This window comes from Bombyx mandarina, chromosome A1 (genome assembly GCF_030267445.1).
Source record: "Bombyx mandarina strain Sakado chromosome A1, ASM3026744v2".
Classification (NCBI taxonomy): Eukaryota; Metazoa; Arthropoda; class Insecta; order Lepidoptera; family Bombycidae; genus Bombyx; species Bombyx mandarina.
Window position 1 is genome coordinate 22,900,326 of NC_143234.1, and position 15,614 is coordinate 22,915,939.

Below are 15,614 nucleotides of genomic sequence, written 5' to 3' on the forward strand. Positions count from 1 at the left end.
AGTTTATGTTTAAGTTGATTATCGATAAAGTTGATTATTGAAAACAAGAATAAAACAATATTTCCTGAAAATAAATCGTAGCTAGATCGATTCATGGCCCCCGAAATCCCCTGTATACTAAATTTTATGAAAATCGTTGGAGCCCTTTGCGAGATTCAGATTATATATACAACAATTGCTCGTTTAAAGATATAAGATACTTGAAACTAATAGATAATTTCCTTTCAAATTCCAGGAATGTCAACGGTATCGTACATCTACGTGGCTGAGATCACGACTCCAGAAAAGAGAGGGGTGCTCAGCGCTTTAGGGCCCGGCCTGGTCTCCACCGGGATATTCATCGTCTACTCCTTAGGAGCCTTCATTCACTGGCGAAAAGTGGCCGCTATTTGTGCGGGAGTGTCTCTACTGACTCCCTTCTTGATGTACTTCGTCCCAGAGTCACCTCTGTGGCTCGCCTCTAAAGGACAAATGAAAGAAGCTTACAACGCCATGTTCTGGCTCCGTCAGAACAACAGCACGGCGCAACAAGAACTCATGGAGTTCACCAAAGACCGGAAGGAACAGCAGATGACCTTCAAACAGAAATTAGCACTCTTCAAACGGAAAAACGTCCTCAAGCCCTTCGTATTGTTAATAGTTTTCTTCATCTTCCAAGAAATGTCAGGGATTTACATCATATTGTATTACGCTGTGGATTTCTTCAAGTCTGTAGGTACTAGCGTCAACGAGTTCACGGCTTCCATCATAGTGGGAGGTGTGAGAGTCTTCATGGGAGCAGTCGGCGCTTGTCTTATTAACAGCTTCAGAAGGAAGACCCTGGCAGCAGTATCAGGACTGCTGCTGGGCATCGCCATGCTGGGGGCCGCGGTGTGCGACAGTCTCAATGGACCTCCGCTAGTGAAGCTCGGCTGTGTGCTATTACACGTTTCCTTCAGCATGGTCGGCTTCCTCCAGCTGCCCTGGATCATGTCCGGAGAGCTGTACCCTCAGGATATCAGAGGAGTCATGTCCGGGGCGACTTCGTGCTGCGCTTACGTCCTCATCTTCTTCAACATAAAAACGTATCCGAAATTGGAGAACTTGCTCACGAGCAACGGGACTTTGTATTTGTTCGGGTTCTGTGCAATGATAGGAGCGGCGTATTGCTTCCTGTTTCTGCCGGAGACTAAAGGGAAGACCCTCACGGAAATCATGAGGCAGTTCGACGATGATAACAAAAATGAGAAAGACCTTGAAGCCGGCTACAAAAGCGATAAGGGATGCAGTATCGAGGACAGGCCGGTGCAGAGGAGACACAGCGCTGGAGCCGCTGTTTCTTTAGAAAAGAGCGAAGACTTTAAGCCTTGGAAGCCAGATGAGTTGAATAAAACGGACACTCATTGTGATTGAGCTCTTTGCATTTATGGTCTCCTGGTACTTGGACTTCGATGACAACTTAACGTTACGAAGTTATATTTGAATTTTTATTACTTCTTCGAAATTATGGCGGACATTCATTGTGATTGAGCTCTTTGCATTTATGGTCTCCTGGTACTCGGACTTCGGTGACAATTTAACGTTACGAAGTTATATTTTGAAATTATTTAACTTCTTCGAAATTATGGTCTCCTGATAATTTGAGATTTTATTGCAGCGAATTAGATGTTTTTATTAGTTTAATTAATAAGAGTTACCAATGAATTTAAAACATTAATTATGTGTACTAGTTGTTGTTATATTTATTAAGTAGTTTTTTTGTGTAATTTTAATTATTAATCGTGAATTTTGTGATCAGTATTATTATAGGTTCAAATATTTTTAATTGTAGATTTAAACGAGAAAGTTTAAACATTCCTATTCAAAGTTTTAGTTTATAAGGAGGTGATGATTTAATATAATTTCATTATTTTTAGGTACAAAATAAAGTTGCATGTGTACTTTTTGGATGTTTACATTTTAGGGATTTGATTGTTTTCGTCATGTTTAATTATTTAATAGGGTTCGGAAAAGCAGCGTGCAATTTAAATGTGATTTATATACTGTATGTTACCATAACGTATGTGTAAATATTATATTAGGTATAATGAAACAATAATAGTTAATATATTTAAGGCTCTATTAATTATTGTGTATGGTGATTCAACTGTGATGACTGAAATAAATTTAGTGTTTCTTTAAATTTTTACTTTTATTAAACTCTCCAGTTCTGTTCCCAGTTTTGTAGAAAATTACTTAAAATCAAAACAGTTAAATACAAAAATTCAAAATGAAAAACCGAATTTTGGTGAGCGCACCATTTGGCGTCGGCTGATCCGATAATTTCATATTTTAGGAAAACAAAAACTGAAATATTCGCGTGACGACCAAAAGAAAATTATACAAACTTGTACATGACAATGATTGTTGGCTCAGTTTATGTACTGATAAAATTCTGACTATAGCAGCGCGAGTTCAATTTGTAATTAGTAACGCCATCTATGAACAGATTCTACTAATTACGTCCTTTGGTTTATTTAGATTTATTACATAGTGTTATTAGATGGCAACACATCGCGGTTGCTTTAAAATCGCAGGCTTTTGTAATATTTTCAATAGATGGCGCTCGTTTCAAGATTCATTTTCTTAAAGGCGTAAAGTTACATTAAACCTGGATGAACAATTATCTGTTTATCACAGCATCCTAGGTAATCTAGAATGTTGGATTTATATATAAAGACACTTACCTGGTCTGCGGGATGCCATACTTGATGCCGACACCAACTCGGGGTAGCGCTTTGATTACTTTCTTGACTGTCGCTTGGTCGGGAAATGCGAAGAATATTGAAGCTGAAAAATAAAATTAGATTTTGTTTGTTTAAATCATTTTTTGACTATGATGTATTTCAAAGCCCACTTCAGCGCGGGCGACTTGGACAGGAATTTTCAAGATATGCGGAAGCTTTTCACAAATAGTGGCACTTGTTCAACTGAGCGGATATGAATCCAATTTTGGACACCCGCGGCGCCGCTCAAACTTTTTTTTTTTGGATTGAAGGGTTATTGGTGGACCGGAGGCCTTTCCAGTTTCACCACGACAGGTGGGCGAGCAAAGGCTCAGCCAGGAGGGGTGGTATTTGCTAACAACTGCCCGAGCGCCTCCGAAGGAGACCTAACAACTCAAGAGCAGCTGCTTCGCGAATGAATCTACTACCGGATTGGAATCGCGACCCGCTGAGAAGATCCGGCGAGAAACTCAGCGAGCTGATTCATGGGTTAGGTTGCACGGCGAACTCTTTGTCGAGTTCGATGAGTACGGTTACCGGGGTCCCTAAGCCTGTTCCAGTGTTAGAGCTGAAGGCGTCTAATGAAAAGATTATTGGATCTGATGGACAACCAAACTAATAAGAACTTTCATACGAACTTGTTCAACTAACTAATCTTGATACTATGTCACTTAGGTAAGTTCGCCTAAGAAAACCAAAATTTCTTAAGACGCAAGGCAGATTTTAACAGGTTAGAGATATTTTTACTCACTTCTGCTGGCGAGGAACAGCTCGACGGCGACATTCTGCAGCAGGTAGCGTCTCGAGAAAATAGCTCGTATCTCGCTGAAGTACCATTTCCCGTGTAGATGCTCACAATATTTCAGTACCTGAAGCGAATGAGAAGAGCAACTTCATTTTTATTATTTTTTTATTATTGCTTAGATGGATGGACGAGCTCACAGCCCACCTGGTGTTAAGTGGTTACTGGAGCCCATAGACATCTACGACGTAAATGCGCCACCCACCTTGAGATATGAGTTCTAAGGTCTCAGTATAGTTACAACGGCTGCCCCGTCCTTCAAACCGAAACGCATTGCAGCTTCACGGCAGAAATAGGCAGCGTGGTGGTACCTACCCGTGCGGACTCACAAGAGGTCCTACCACCAGTACCAAATAATATATATCACTGAAATAAATTATATACTTAGGCAACAAAAGGGAGATCTTACACGGAGCGGGAGAGCTATTATTACTCGGCTGGGTATCAATTTTAATATTGTAGTTTAGAACTTGTCGTCAAATTGATGCTATAATTCTTATATGATAATTGAGGCCGTCAGCGCAAAAGTGGCCTAATCTGATCATAGTTATTATGGAGCAATGGAGGTTTAAGTTTTCATGAATCCGAATTTGAGTAGGAAAAAAAACAAACAATACACGCAAAAATAATGTTTACAAAGCCATCTGTTATGTATGGGTGAAACTATGGATAGGCCGGATTTGCATCAAAATGTATTATATTTTAAATAAATTGCAATATACATATAAGCATGATTATGCAAAAATGTGGGTTAGGCCACTTTTGCGCTGACGGCGTCAATTACCGCTACGATATAAAACAATTTAACGCTCCATCCTTCTCCTCCGGTGGTAGATTCTGCGAAGCACGGCCCTTGCTTGATAGGGTTCGAGTTAGCAACGTCGTCAGGTTTGAGCCCCGTGAGCTCACCTACTAGTCCGGTGACGCTGATATTATGGTCTCTCTAGACCAGTGGTGGGCAAACATTTTTAATGGCGGGCCACAATGTTTAAGAAATTCTAGAGGATGGCCAGAATTATAGAAAAAATGCATTTTGTATTAAAGCTTTTTAATAAACAAAATATCTTTTACTTTTACGCCTTGTTAGGCGTGTAAGACGTGTGATAGATAGTTGAAAAGAATGGGTTTTTTTCCAATAAATAAACTAATACCTGTGACACACTGCCGAGATAATTACAATCTAGAGTCTAGACCATCAGCTTAGGTAGGAAAAAAAAGCTCCACCCTATTTACTCTTTTGATATTATGTGAATTATTTATTTAGATTAGGGACATATATTCGACATAGCGACAATGTTATCGGATCATATCATAAATTTCACGAATTAATATCGAATTAATTAAAACATGTTGTGTTCAAAACTAATAAAAACGACATAAAACTTTGTGTAAATATTTTATAAAATGACAGGAGTAGAATATTGCACAACTAAATCACATATTTCACAATCGACTAGGTAGGTACACCGGCCTGTCACATTTGCACACCTAAAAACTATATACAAAAATAGGCAAAAATAAAACAGATAAGCAACAGTTTTTCACTTCTTTTTTTTCCTAACTACGCTGATAGCCTTGAGAGGCTATTTCAGTGTAATATTCCTTAACTAGTAGGTGAGCTCACGGGGCTCAAGCCTGACGTCGTTGCTAACATGAACCCTAGCAAGAGCCGTGCTTCGCAGAATCTACCACCGGATCGGAAACGCGACCCACTGAGAAGATCCGGCGAGAAACTCAGTGGGCTGAAGATTTCATACAGTAGCTATAGGTAGACGTTTATTGATAGCTAGCTTCAGTTTTTCTTTAAAATTATTTGAAATCAGGTTTATTTATTTTTCGAAACATTCATAACAAAATGATAAGGTACAGTTTAAAATTTTCGCGATTATCTTTACGTTATGAGCTATTGTTTGGCGGTTTTGATGGATTGCTCGTGATCATGTCGCTTGCAACACAACGATATATCGGGAAATTTATAAAACCAAAATGGGAATACATAAAATATGTGTTCGATTTCGGTCTTTGAGCGAATACTAGTTTATATTTTACTGGTAATAGGACGTCTCGTGAGTCCGCACGGGTAGGTACCACCACCCGGCTTATTTCTGCGCTGAATCAGTAATGCGTTTCGGTTTGAAGGGCGGGATAGCCGTTGTAACTATACTGAGATCTTGGAACTCATATCTCAAGGTGGGTGGCGGCATTTACGTTGTAGATATCTATGGGCCCCGGTACCCACTTAACACCAGGTGAGCTCGCACACCGACCTATAAGCAATAAAAAAAATCGTTTGCCACAAATTAATCACAGGCGCAACAGTGAATATACAACTTATACATGAACAAAATTAACACCATTCTCATAATTGGTAAGATTTACACAATCTATACTAATATTATAAAGCTGAAGAGTTTGTTTGTTTGAACGCGCTAATCTCAGGAACTACTGGGCCGATTTGAAAAAATTTTTCAGTGTTAGATAGCCCATTTATTGAGGAAGGCTATAGGCTATATAATATCACGCTAAGACCAATACAAGCGGAGCATCAATAAAGAATGTTTCAAAATCGGGTTTTTTTCCCTTTTGAGAGCTTCCGCTGCAGAAACGGTTAAAGTTTCGCTAAAATAATGTATGACAGAATTGTTCCCCTTTAAAGGATCTAAAAGAAGTCTGCGACAGCATATGTCTATATGTTAAGGTTGGCTCACTATAACTTTTTTTATGCTGACCAAATTTGTTCTAAAACAAAGCATTATTTGTGAACTATTCCACGCGGACGAAGTCGCGGGCAAACAGCTAGTAAACAAATAAGTTTACCTATTCTGTGTAAGCGAGTGACGGTAAATCAACTTTTGAAATATGATACATTCGGCATGTTGCACTCGATTATCATTTTATTGCCGTTTCAACTCAACGAAACGAACTAAAATATTCGAAATACACGTCACATAAAGAATATAGGATTAACTTCGACAACATAAACTCTAGTTTGAAATAACATTATTGGAAATAAATATTTAAAGTTCTCGTATAAATTAATTAACGACCACGATTAACTACGAGTCCCAGAGACCACATTTTTTTATTGATTCGAATTGATTTCGTCTTCACGTTTTTATCGTCCTTTTTATTTCAATTACATACTTGTAATGGTTTAGATCAGTGATTCTCAACCTTTTTTTTTGTTGCGGCACATATTTAACGATTTTAAAATTTGGCGGCACACAAAAAAAAAGATAAAAATTATTTACTTACTACAACACACTGTATAAATAGTTTATCAAAAAATTTTAATATACGAAATAAACTAAAATATACTATAATTTTTTTTTTGGGTTTAAATATATATTCATGTTTAAAATATATTTTTTTTAAAATGATATAATTTAATAATATTAACATTATTATATAGTAGCCGACTTAACCTAATAGGTGTATGGCTCTAATAAAGAATTAAAAAAAAAAACATTATTATATATTCGCAAAATTTGGCGGCACACTTTTGAAATTTGGCGGCACACAAAAGTGCCGCGGAACAGTGGTTGAGAATCACTGGTTTAGATATTTCATGAACATTGATCACATTGACGGATATTAAATAAATAGCATTCTAAACTCCTTCTCTATATTCTTTATAAGTGTGGGAAATTTCCTTTTCTCTCCGTCCGCGCGATTTTCGTGAAAAGGGGTACAAAGTTTCTGCTTCACGTATTAATATATAGATACTGCTGGAATAATACAGTATTGTTCATCCATTAAAGAAGTCGTCTGTGAACTCAATTGTGAACTCACTTGTAACTATACTTGAGACCTTAGAACTTATATCTCAAGACGGGTGGCTCATTTACGCCGTAAATGTCTAATCAGTAACCACTTAACACCAGGTGGGCTGTGAGCGCGTCCACCCACCTAAGCAATAAAAAAACGTGGAGTAGTACGTCCTAGAGTATTCGCTTAATAAACAGCTACAAATTGATTCTGCTTTGATTCCTGCAAATTTCGCGCACCAAGGCATCAACCGAGAGTCAGAAAAATCTGGAAAAGGTCACAAAACAAGAAGACTATTCTAAGTATATATGGGCGCAAACGCCACTGTTGGCAATAATTAACATAATAATATATAGTTTAGTTTATTATATGTTAATATTTATTAATTATTAGCAACAAAACTGTTAATCTACCATATTTAATAATTAGCAGACACTGTTTTGATGTGAAAATGTTCAGAATATGTTTAATGTTTATATTATTGTTTAAAAACACAAATGACTGTATAAATGATTAAATATGAATAAAGCATAAATATTAATAATAATTTATATTATAATTAACAGTACTAATAATTTAATTAAGTATTGTAATTGTTATGCAATGATGTTGTTGGCGCCATCTATTATTAGGCTGGATAATAACAATGTTAGTTAATATTGCTTAAAAGTAATTCATGTACAGTAAATTAAATGTGAGTCATGTAAAATCACTAAAATATGTATTTTGAATATTAAGCTATGTTTTGTGAATTGTTTCGCAGTAATTACATTTGTTTGTATAAAAGAAGTTGTAGTTGCTATAACCAACAAAATGGCTAATTGTGTAAAAACCACTGAATAACTCAGGCGTGGCTTTTTGTTGTAAACAAGTAATGTTAAAGTTTTATAGAATTGTATTGTATTTTCATTGTAAAAGAACTTTGTGTGTAAATCGTGGCTTAACGCCGACATCAGAAGTGGGATCACAGCCCCAAAATCAATCGTAAGCCCCCGAATGAAGCAATCCACTGTTGAACAAGTGATGGGTCTCTCAACCTGTATTAAAAAGGCGAAAAGTGATGATAGCTGCAAATGCTGTACCCTTGCGGTGGCATTATAACTTTTATTTGCCGCCGTTCAACTCTGATGAGGGCGTGACATCAAGACCGATGCGGAAATGTGGAAACTATCATGAAGCTAATTGTTTCATCGCATGAACATCGAGTTCAAAAGAACAAGCAAGACATAAGCCGATATCTGGTCTTTGTATTGAACCGCATTGGAGCAAGTGAGGGACGAACTGATCCATGCATTCAGTAAGGATGTGGATATTTAAAATGAGTTCTAGACCGTGGATGTTTTGGAAAAGCTACTGACGCTGAGATGGTAAAAATACTGATTTCAGGTATTTATCTTAAATTTATTCGATCCAAGTTATTAAGAAATACGCTGTGGTATGTATTTCGCTTCCTAAATAATATCGATTCTAAAAACGTTCCGAAAGCGTCAAATTGAAAATATTCTGTAAATATAATGTTAATAATCTAAACATAACTCAGTTTTATCACAATCACATAATGATTCCTTCAGTTTTCGTGGCACTTTTAGTAACACTAAGGTTTTAAATGTGGTTACTGCGTCACTTGCGTCATTTCGAGACAACTTGTTACCGCCGTCAAGATGACAAACGTATCACCACAAATAAGACTTAAATCATTGCAGATCTAGTTTAGTAAGCTAAACAACTTCATGTAAAGTTTTTGAGCATAAGGGGTCAACTGATTTCAAAACAAAGCATTGTGACTTTTAATGGAGAAAAATATTAGAACTATTATAGAATTTCATATGGTAATCATAATCATATGGTAATACTGACAGTCTTGCTGACTTCCTAATAGGTTTTAATCTTTTAAAAAATAACTTCTCAGTGTTGCACTCTTTGAGGAGAACTTATCTATTTTTATAAGTTTCTATCCAGTGAACGCTCAAGTTTGGAGTCATTATTCAATCATCATGTAACTTTTGCAAATCATGTTTCATAGATGGTGATCAGGCAGATAAAAGTTGGATTTGAAATAATTAATTTGGATAGGATAGTACAACGCTGTACATACTGTATGTCTCCTGTTTATTGTGAGGAGTTAAGCATATTACAATAAAAATAAAAATAAACTTTTAATAATATGCCATAATAAGAGACAGCTCATCCCTGTTCAGCAGCTCCATATTATTACTTTTCCTTTCATAATTATTTATTTTTGGATGAGTGATTAACTCTCTGCACCCTAGGTTTCTAGTGGGGGTGCTGCTTTATTATTAGTCAAGAAAAAGTATGGCACAGATCTCTATGTGATTTCTGTTTTTAAAACCTTAGTTACATTATTGGAACCCTGTCACTTTTCACTGTTCACCAAGATAAAAGATAATTCAGGAGTTTCAAAAACTTGTGAACAGTATGAAATTCAGTACCACATTATTGCAAAGAGAACGAGCATGGTCAACAGGCATGCTGAACTATTGATGGGTCATAAATGTCACATGTTTGTAAAATATAATTTAATAAGCTCTAACAGGCAGCTATATGAATTACAGTTGATTAAAAGCTACAGCACAAAAATAAAACAAAAAATGCAGAGGCATTAGGAGGATGATGTTCCCTACCTGCCATTAAAATAAAGCAAATTGGAAATGGTCCGCTGAATGATGTATTAGGGGAAGTTGAATCAGCTGGTGAGAAATGGATGGACGAGCGGTCTCTGCCATCCAATGTGTTTTGGTAAAGGTAAAGGTAAAGGTTTGGTAATGGTAAAGGTTTGATACAGGTAAATCTATCCTCTTAATGTCAGAGGATTCTGATAACTGAAAAATTGACCGTATGGGCAGAGAGATTTGTTCTGCTGTAAAATGATTGATAATTTGTTAAAGTGGCTACTTTTATTTTCCTATCCAATTATCCTTCCTAAAACGCTGGCGGGCCACCATGCGAATCCTTAATCCTGGTCTTGTTGGCTAGATCCCGTATGGGTGATGCCTTATGAGTTGGCTAGATCTCGTATGGGTGATGCCTTGAGAGTTGGCTAGATCCCGTATGGGTGATGCCTTATGAGTTGGCTAGATCCCGAATGGGTGATGCCTTATGAGTTGGCTAGATCCCGCATGGGTGATGCCTTATGAGTTGGCTAGATCCCGAATGGGTGATGCCTTATGAGTTGGCTAGATCCCGAATGGGTGATGCCTTGTGGGTTGGCTAGATCCCGAGAGGGTGATGCCTTGTGGGTTGGCTAGATCCCAAGTGGGTGATGCCTTGTGAGTTGGCTAGATCCCAAGTGGGTGATGCCTTGTGAGTTGGCTAGATCCCGAATGGGTGATGCCGAGTGTGTTGGCTAGATCCCGTAAGGGTGATACCTGGTAAGTTGGCTAGATCCCGTAAGGGTGATGGCTTGCGAGTTAACTAGACCCGTATGGGTGATGCTTTGTGTGTTGGGTAATCCTCTTGTGTGTTAGCTAGATCTCGTAAGGGTGAATAGTGCCTTGTGTGTTGGGTAGATCCCAGTAGGGGATATGCCTTGTTTACTGTTATGTGAAATGCTAAAACAGCGCAAGGGACGCGCTGGAATCAGTATGGCCGTATGGGCGCAAACGCCACTGTTGGCAATAATTAACATAATAATATATAGTTTAGTTTATTATATGTTAATATTTATTAATTATTAGCAACAAAACTGTTAATCTACCATATTTAATAATTAGCAGACACTGTTTTGATGTGAAAATGTTCAGAATATGTTTAATGTTTATATTATTGTTTAAAAACACAAATGACTGTATAAATGATTAAATATGAATAAAGCATAAATATTAATAATAATTTATATTATAATTAACAGTACTAATAATTTAATTAAGTATTGTAATTGTTATGCAATGATGTTGTTGGCGCCATCTATTATTAGGCTGGATAATAACAATGTTAGTTAATATTGCTTAAAAGTAATTCATGTACAGTAAATTAAATGTGAGTCATGTAAAATCACTAAAATATGTATTTTGAATATTAAGCTATGTTTTGTGAATTGTTTCGCAGTAATTACATTTGTTTGTATAAAAGAAGTTGTAGTTGCTATAACCAACAAAATGGCTAATTGTGTAAAAACCACTGAATAACTCAGGCGTGGCTTTTTGTTGTAAACAAGTAATGTTAAAGTTTTATAGAATTGTATTGTATTTTCATTGTAAAAGAACTTTGTGTGTAAATCGTGGCTTAACGCCGACATATACATACGTGTAGCCGACATAAACACGTGCTCCGGTGTCGTTAACAGAACCACGGCGGGGCATCGTAAACCGTTCGTTAGCAGTTTAATTTACAAGCTCAATAATTGTGTAAATCAAACCTCAGAGGCCGGGTTTTATAATTGTTTTAATGTCTCACAAAACGTTCGCATCTTAAATTATGTTCTCAGTGAGTTCAGTCTCAAGTGCTCTTTTTTTTTTAAATTAGTCATATTAGGCGTACATTAATCCAGCTACAGAGCATAAGTTTTGGTAGCATTTTGGTAGGCAGCGGCTTGGCTCTGCCCCTGGCATTGCTGAAGTCCATGGGCGAGGGTAAACACTCAGCATCAGGTGGACCGAATGCTCGTCTGCCTACAAGGGCAATAAAAAAATAATATGTGACCACGAATACCGCATCATATTCGATATTATTACTCATTACAATGATGCGAAATTTAGTTTTTAAAATCGTGAAGAAATCGCTGAATTGCCTGAAGGGCTCGAGTTCAGTTCCAAGAAATATCAATAGAGGAAACAAAAGCAGTCCAAATTTTTCAATCATCGTGAGTAGATTCTAATTGTAACTCTAGATTCTAATCTAGATACATACAAATGAATTGCTGTTCGTTAGTCTCGCTAAAACTAGAGAACGGCTGGACCGATTTGGCTAATTTTGGTCTTGAATTATTTGTGGAAGTTCAGAGAAGGTTTAAAAGGTAGATAAATATGAAAATGCTCGGAATTAAATAAAAATAACAATTTTGTTTTTCTTTCGATGTGTCCCACGTCGTACGGATTCCTTTTGTTTGTTTTAAATTTATTTTATACAAAAGTTTCGGTATTTTATTTATGGATTGAGGTACTACGAAGTCTGCCGGGTCAGCTAGTATATAATATAAAATATGAAGAAACAAAGATACGCAAGTAATTCAGTCGACAGTCTAATAGTAACATTTCATATTAACTTTAGGTACGTATAATAGAATTTTGCCTTCACTCCTGTCGAGGGCAGCCAGAATGCTATATAAATTGGTAGATCTAGGTATAAAGCGTCGCGTTTAAAACATATTTTGTGTAAACTTTGAGGGTGACGTCTTGAAATCGAGAAAAACCTCTTTAAAATAAAAGAAAAAAAACGATATTAATTTAAATTAAACATAGCATTGGTCTTTAGTTGACTTCTTGCTCGTGGTAGGCACGATTGGATAGTTCATGTTGCAGTTTGTTAACATAATATCCGATGGGCATAACGAAGCAGAACTATAGGATTCGATAGAAAACTCGATAAAAGTAAGAAAACCAGATGTGAACTTAACAAAACTCACGCCAAGCTTACTGGTGGTAGGACCTCTTGTGAGTCCGCGCGGGTAGGTTCCACCGCCCTTACTATTTCTGCCGTGAAGCAGTAATGCATTTCGGTTTGAGGGGTGGGGCAGCCGTTGTAAATATACTTGAGACCTTAGAGCTTACATCTCAAGGTGGGTGGCGCATTTATGTCGTAGATTTCTATGGGCTCCAGTAATCACTTAGCACCAGGTGGTGGTGGTGGAGCTCACAGTCGTCCATCCATCTCAGCAATAAAAAAAAAGCTTCAATTGTACAAACTATTAAGTTGCTAAGTACCATCAAAACACTTCCTGTACCAACTTAAGAAACAAACAAAAAAAAAAAAATATTATAATTTTTTCGTGATCACGAAAGTGTACCCTGAAAAACTGTATATTATTATATAATTACTATGGTTAATTTTTCTCCTTAGGAAACGCCTCTGGGATTTTGTTACCGCGAACAAAATTCTCATAGACGAACAGTTCGGATTCCGCTCTAAACACTCGTGCGTACAACAAGTGCACCGCCTCACGGAGCACATTCTGATAGGACTAAATAGGCGTAAACAAATCCCGACCGGCGCCCTCTTCTTCGACATCGCGAAGGCGTTCGACAAAGTCTGGCACAACGGTTTAATTTACAAACTGTACAACATGGGAGTGCCAGACAGACTCGTGCTCATCATACGAGACTTCTTGTCGAACCGTTCGTTTCGATATCGAGTAGAGGGAACTCGTTCTCGTCCCCGTCAACTGACTGCCGGAGTCCCGCAAGGCTCCGCACTCTCCCCGTTATTATTTAGTTTGTATATCAATGATATACCCCGGTCTCCGGAGACCCATCTAGCGCTCTTCGCCGATGACACGGCTATCTACTACTCGTGTAGGAAGATGTCGCTGCTTCATAGGCGACTCCAGATCGCAGTAGCCACCATGGGAGTGGTTCCGGAAGTGGCGAATTGACATCAACCCCACGAAAAGCGCAGCGGTGCTCTTCAAAAGGGGTCGCCCTCCGAACATCACTTCGAGCATCCCACTCCGTAGTAGGCGCGCAAACACCTCCGCCGTTAGTCCCATCACTCTCTTTGGCCAGCTCATACCGTGGGTCTCGAAGGTCAAATATCTAGGCGTCACCCTCGACAGAGGGATGACATTCCGTCCCCATATGAAAACGGTACGCGACCGCGCCGCGTTTATTCTAGGACGACTCTATCCAATGCTTTGTAGTCGAAGCAAACTGTCCCTCCGTAATAAGGTAACTCTCTACAAAACTTGTATACGCCCCGTCATGACGTATGCAAGCGTAGTGTTCGCTCACGCAGCCCGCACCCACTTGAAATCCCTTCAGGTTATTCAATCACGATTCTGCAGGATAGCCGTCGGAGCGCCTTGGTTCCTTAGGAATGTGGATCTCCACGACGACCTGGAGCTCGACTCTTTTAGTAAGTATCTACAGTCGGCATCGCTGCGCCATTTTGAGAAGGCGGCACGACATGAGAACCCTCTCATCGTAGCCGCTGGAAATTACATACCCGACCCAGTAGACCGAATGGTAAACCGTCGATGTCGCCCAAAGCACGTCATTACGGATCCTCCTGATCCATTAACGGTGCTTTTAGGCACCACAAGCACCGGTCACCGTCCTCGTCGAACCCGTCGCTTGCGACGAAGGGCTCGACGAGCGAACTAACCCATAGACACAGCCCACTGAGTTTCTCGCCGGATCTTCTCAGTGGGTCGCGTTTCCGATCCGGTGGTAGATTCTGCGAAGCACTGTTCTTGCTAGGGTCAGTGTTAGCAACTCTCCGGTTGAGCCCCGCGAGCTCAGCTACTAACGTTAGGGCGAAGCTGAAATAGCCTCTCAAGGCTATCAGCATAGGTAGAAAAAAAAAAAAAAAGTTGATTTTTAAATAATATTTAATACCGATAAAATCTATTCATAAGAGAACGAAAAAAGCTTTAAGCAAATATGTCTAAGCCGTATTATTTAGAATTAAAAAAAAAAAGTGCTTGCGTACAAAGTACACATGTCAGAAGTGAAACTTTTTTGGCGAACTAATTTATAAGTCTTGCTTATATTTATACAAATCTAAAACTTTAGATTTCCGAGAATTAGAGGAAGGGAAAAAGGAAGATATGTTCCCGCCAAAAGTCTGTCAAATGTCAATCTCAAACCTCAGTGTTGACAGTCACATTATGTTTAGATTTCTAAATTGTAAATGACTAATATTTTGCCAATTGAATTGACTAATTTAATTTCATGCTATTTGATTAATGTTCCAAATTCTTTTCATTTCATTTCAATTCCTATTAACATTTTTCACAAAAAATTTATAAAATATTAGGCTGTATGGTATGAAACATTTGCCTTTCCAGTTGGAAAAATACAACAACTACTACTACTGACATTTGACAAGTACTTAATTTCAATAGTAGTTTGATGTCACTTCCGTTGCATACCTGCGTGACGTTCTGTAAAAATTTTACCCGCACGCGCCTAAAGAAGTTTCTCTTCAAAAAAATTGCAAAATATTAAAAAGGCATCATCATGTGTGTAGTTTCACACGCAAAGTACACACACGTATTGTTGTAAATTAGGCCAGATTGTTTTACTACCTTCAAGCGTCGAGATTTCTATGGGGATATTGTGTGGGGTGCGCTGTGGGGAGCCATTGTCCATTGATGGGAAGTTGACAGTTGGAAATAATGGGTCCCC

General features: G+C 38.1%; 2 protein-coding genes across 25 annotated transcripts in view; one reads left to right on the forward strand and one right to left on the reverse strand.

Moving 5' to 3' along the window:
- The window catches only part of LOC114248019 (trehalose transporter 1-like protein), a 93,630-nt gene extending 91,469 nt beyond the window's left edge, over positions 1-2,161 (forward strand). For all 3 annotated transcript variants that reach the window (XM_089739297.1, XM_089739298.1, XM_089739296.1), the window contains one exon: positions 236-2,161. In XM_089739297.1, coding sequence (XP_089595423.1) covers positions 236-1,392 — 1,157 coding nt within the window. In that variant the 3' untranslated portion in view covers positions 1,393-2,161. The remainder of the gene's footprint in view (positions 1-235) is intronic.
- rg (A kinase anchor protein rugose) overlaps positions 1-15,614 on the reverse strand; it is a 633,801-nt gene that overhangs the window by 114,585 nt on the left and 503,602 nt on the right. For all 22 annotated transcript variants that reach the window (XM_089739290.1, XM_089739288.1, XM_089739291.1 and 19 more), the window contains 2 exons: positions 3,496-3,613; positions 2,706-2,808 (listed from right to left, as the gene is read on the reverse strand). In XM_089739290.1, coding sequence (XP_089595416.1) covers positions 2,706-2,808; positions 3,496-3,613 — 221 coding nt within the window. The remainder of the gene's footprint in view (positions 1-2,705; positions 2,809-3,495; positions 3,614-15,614) is intronic.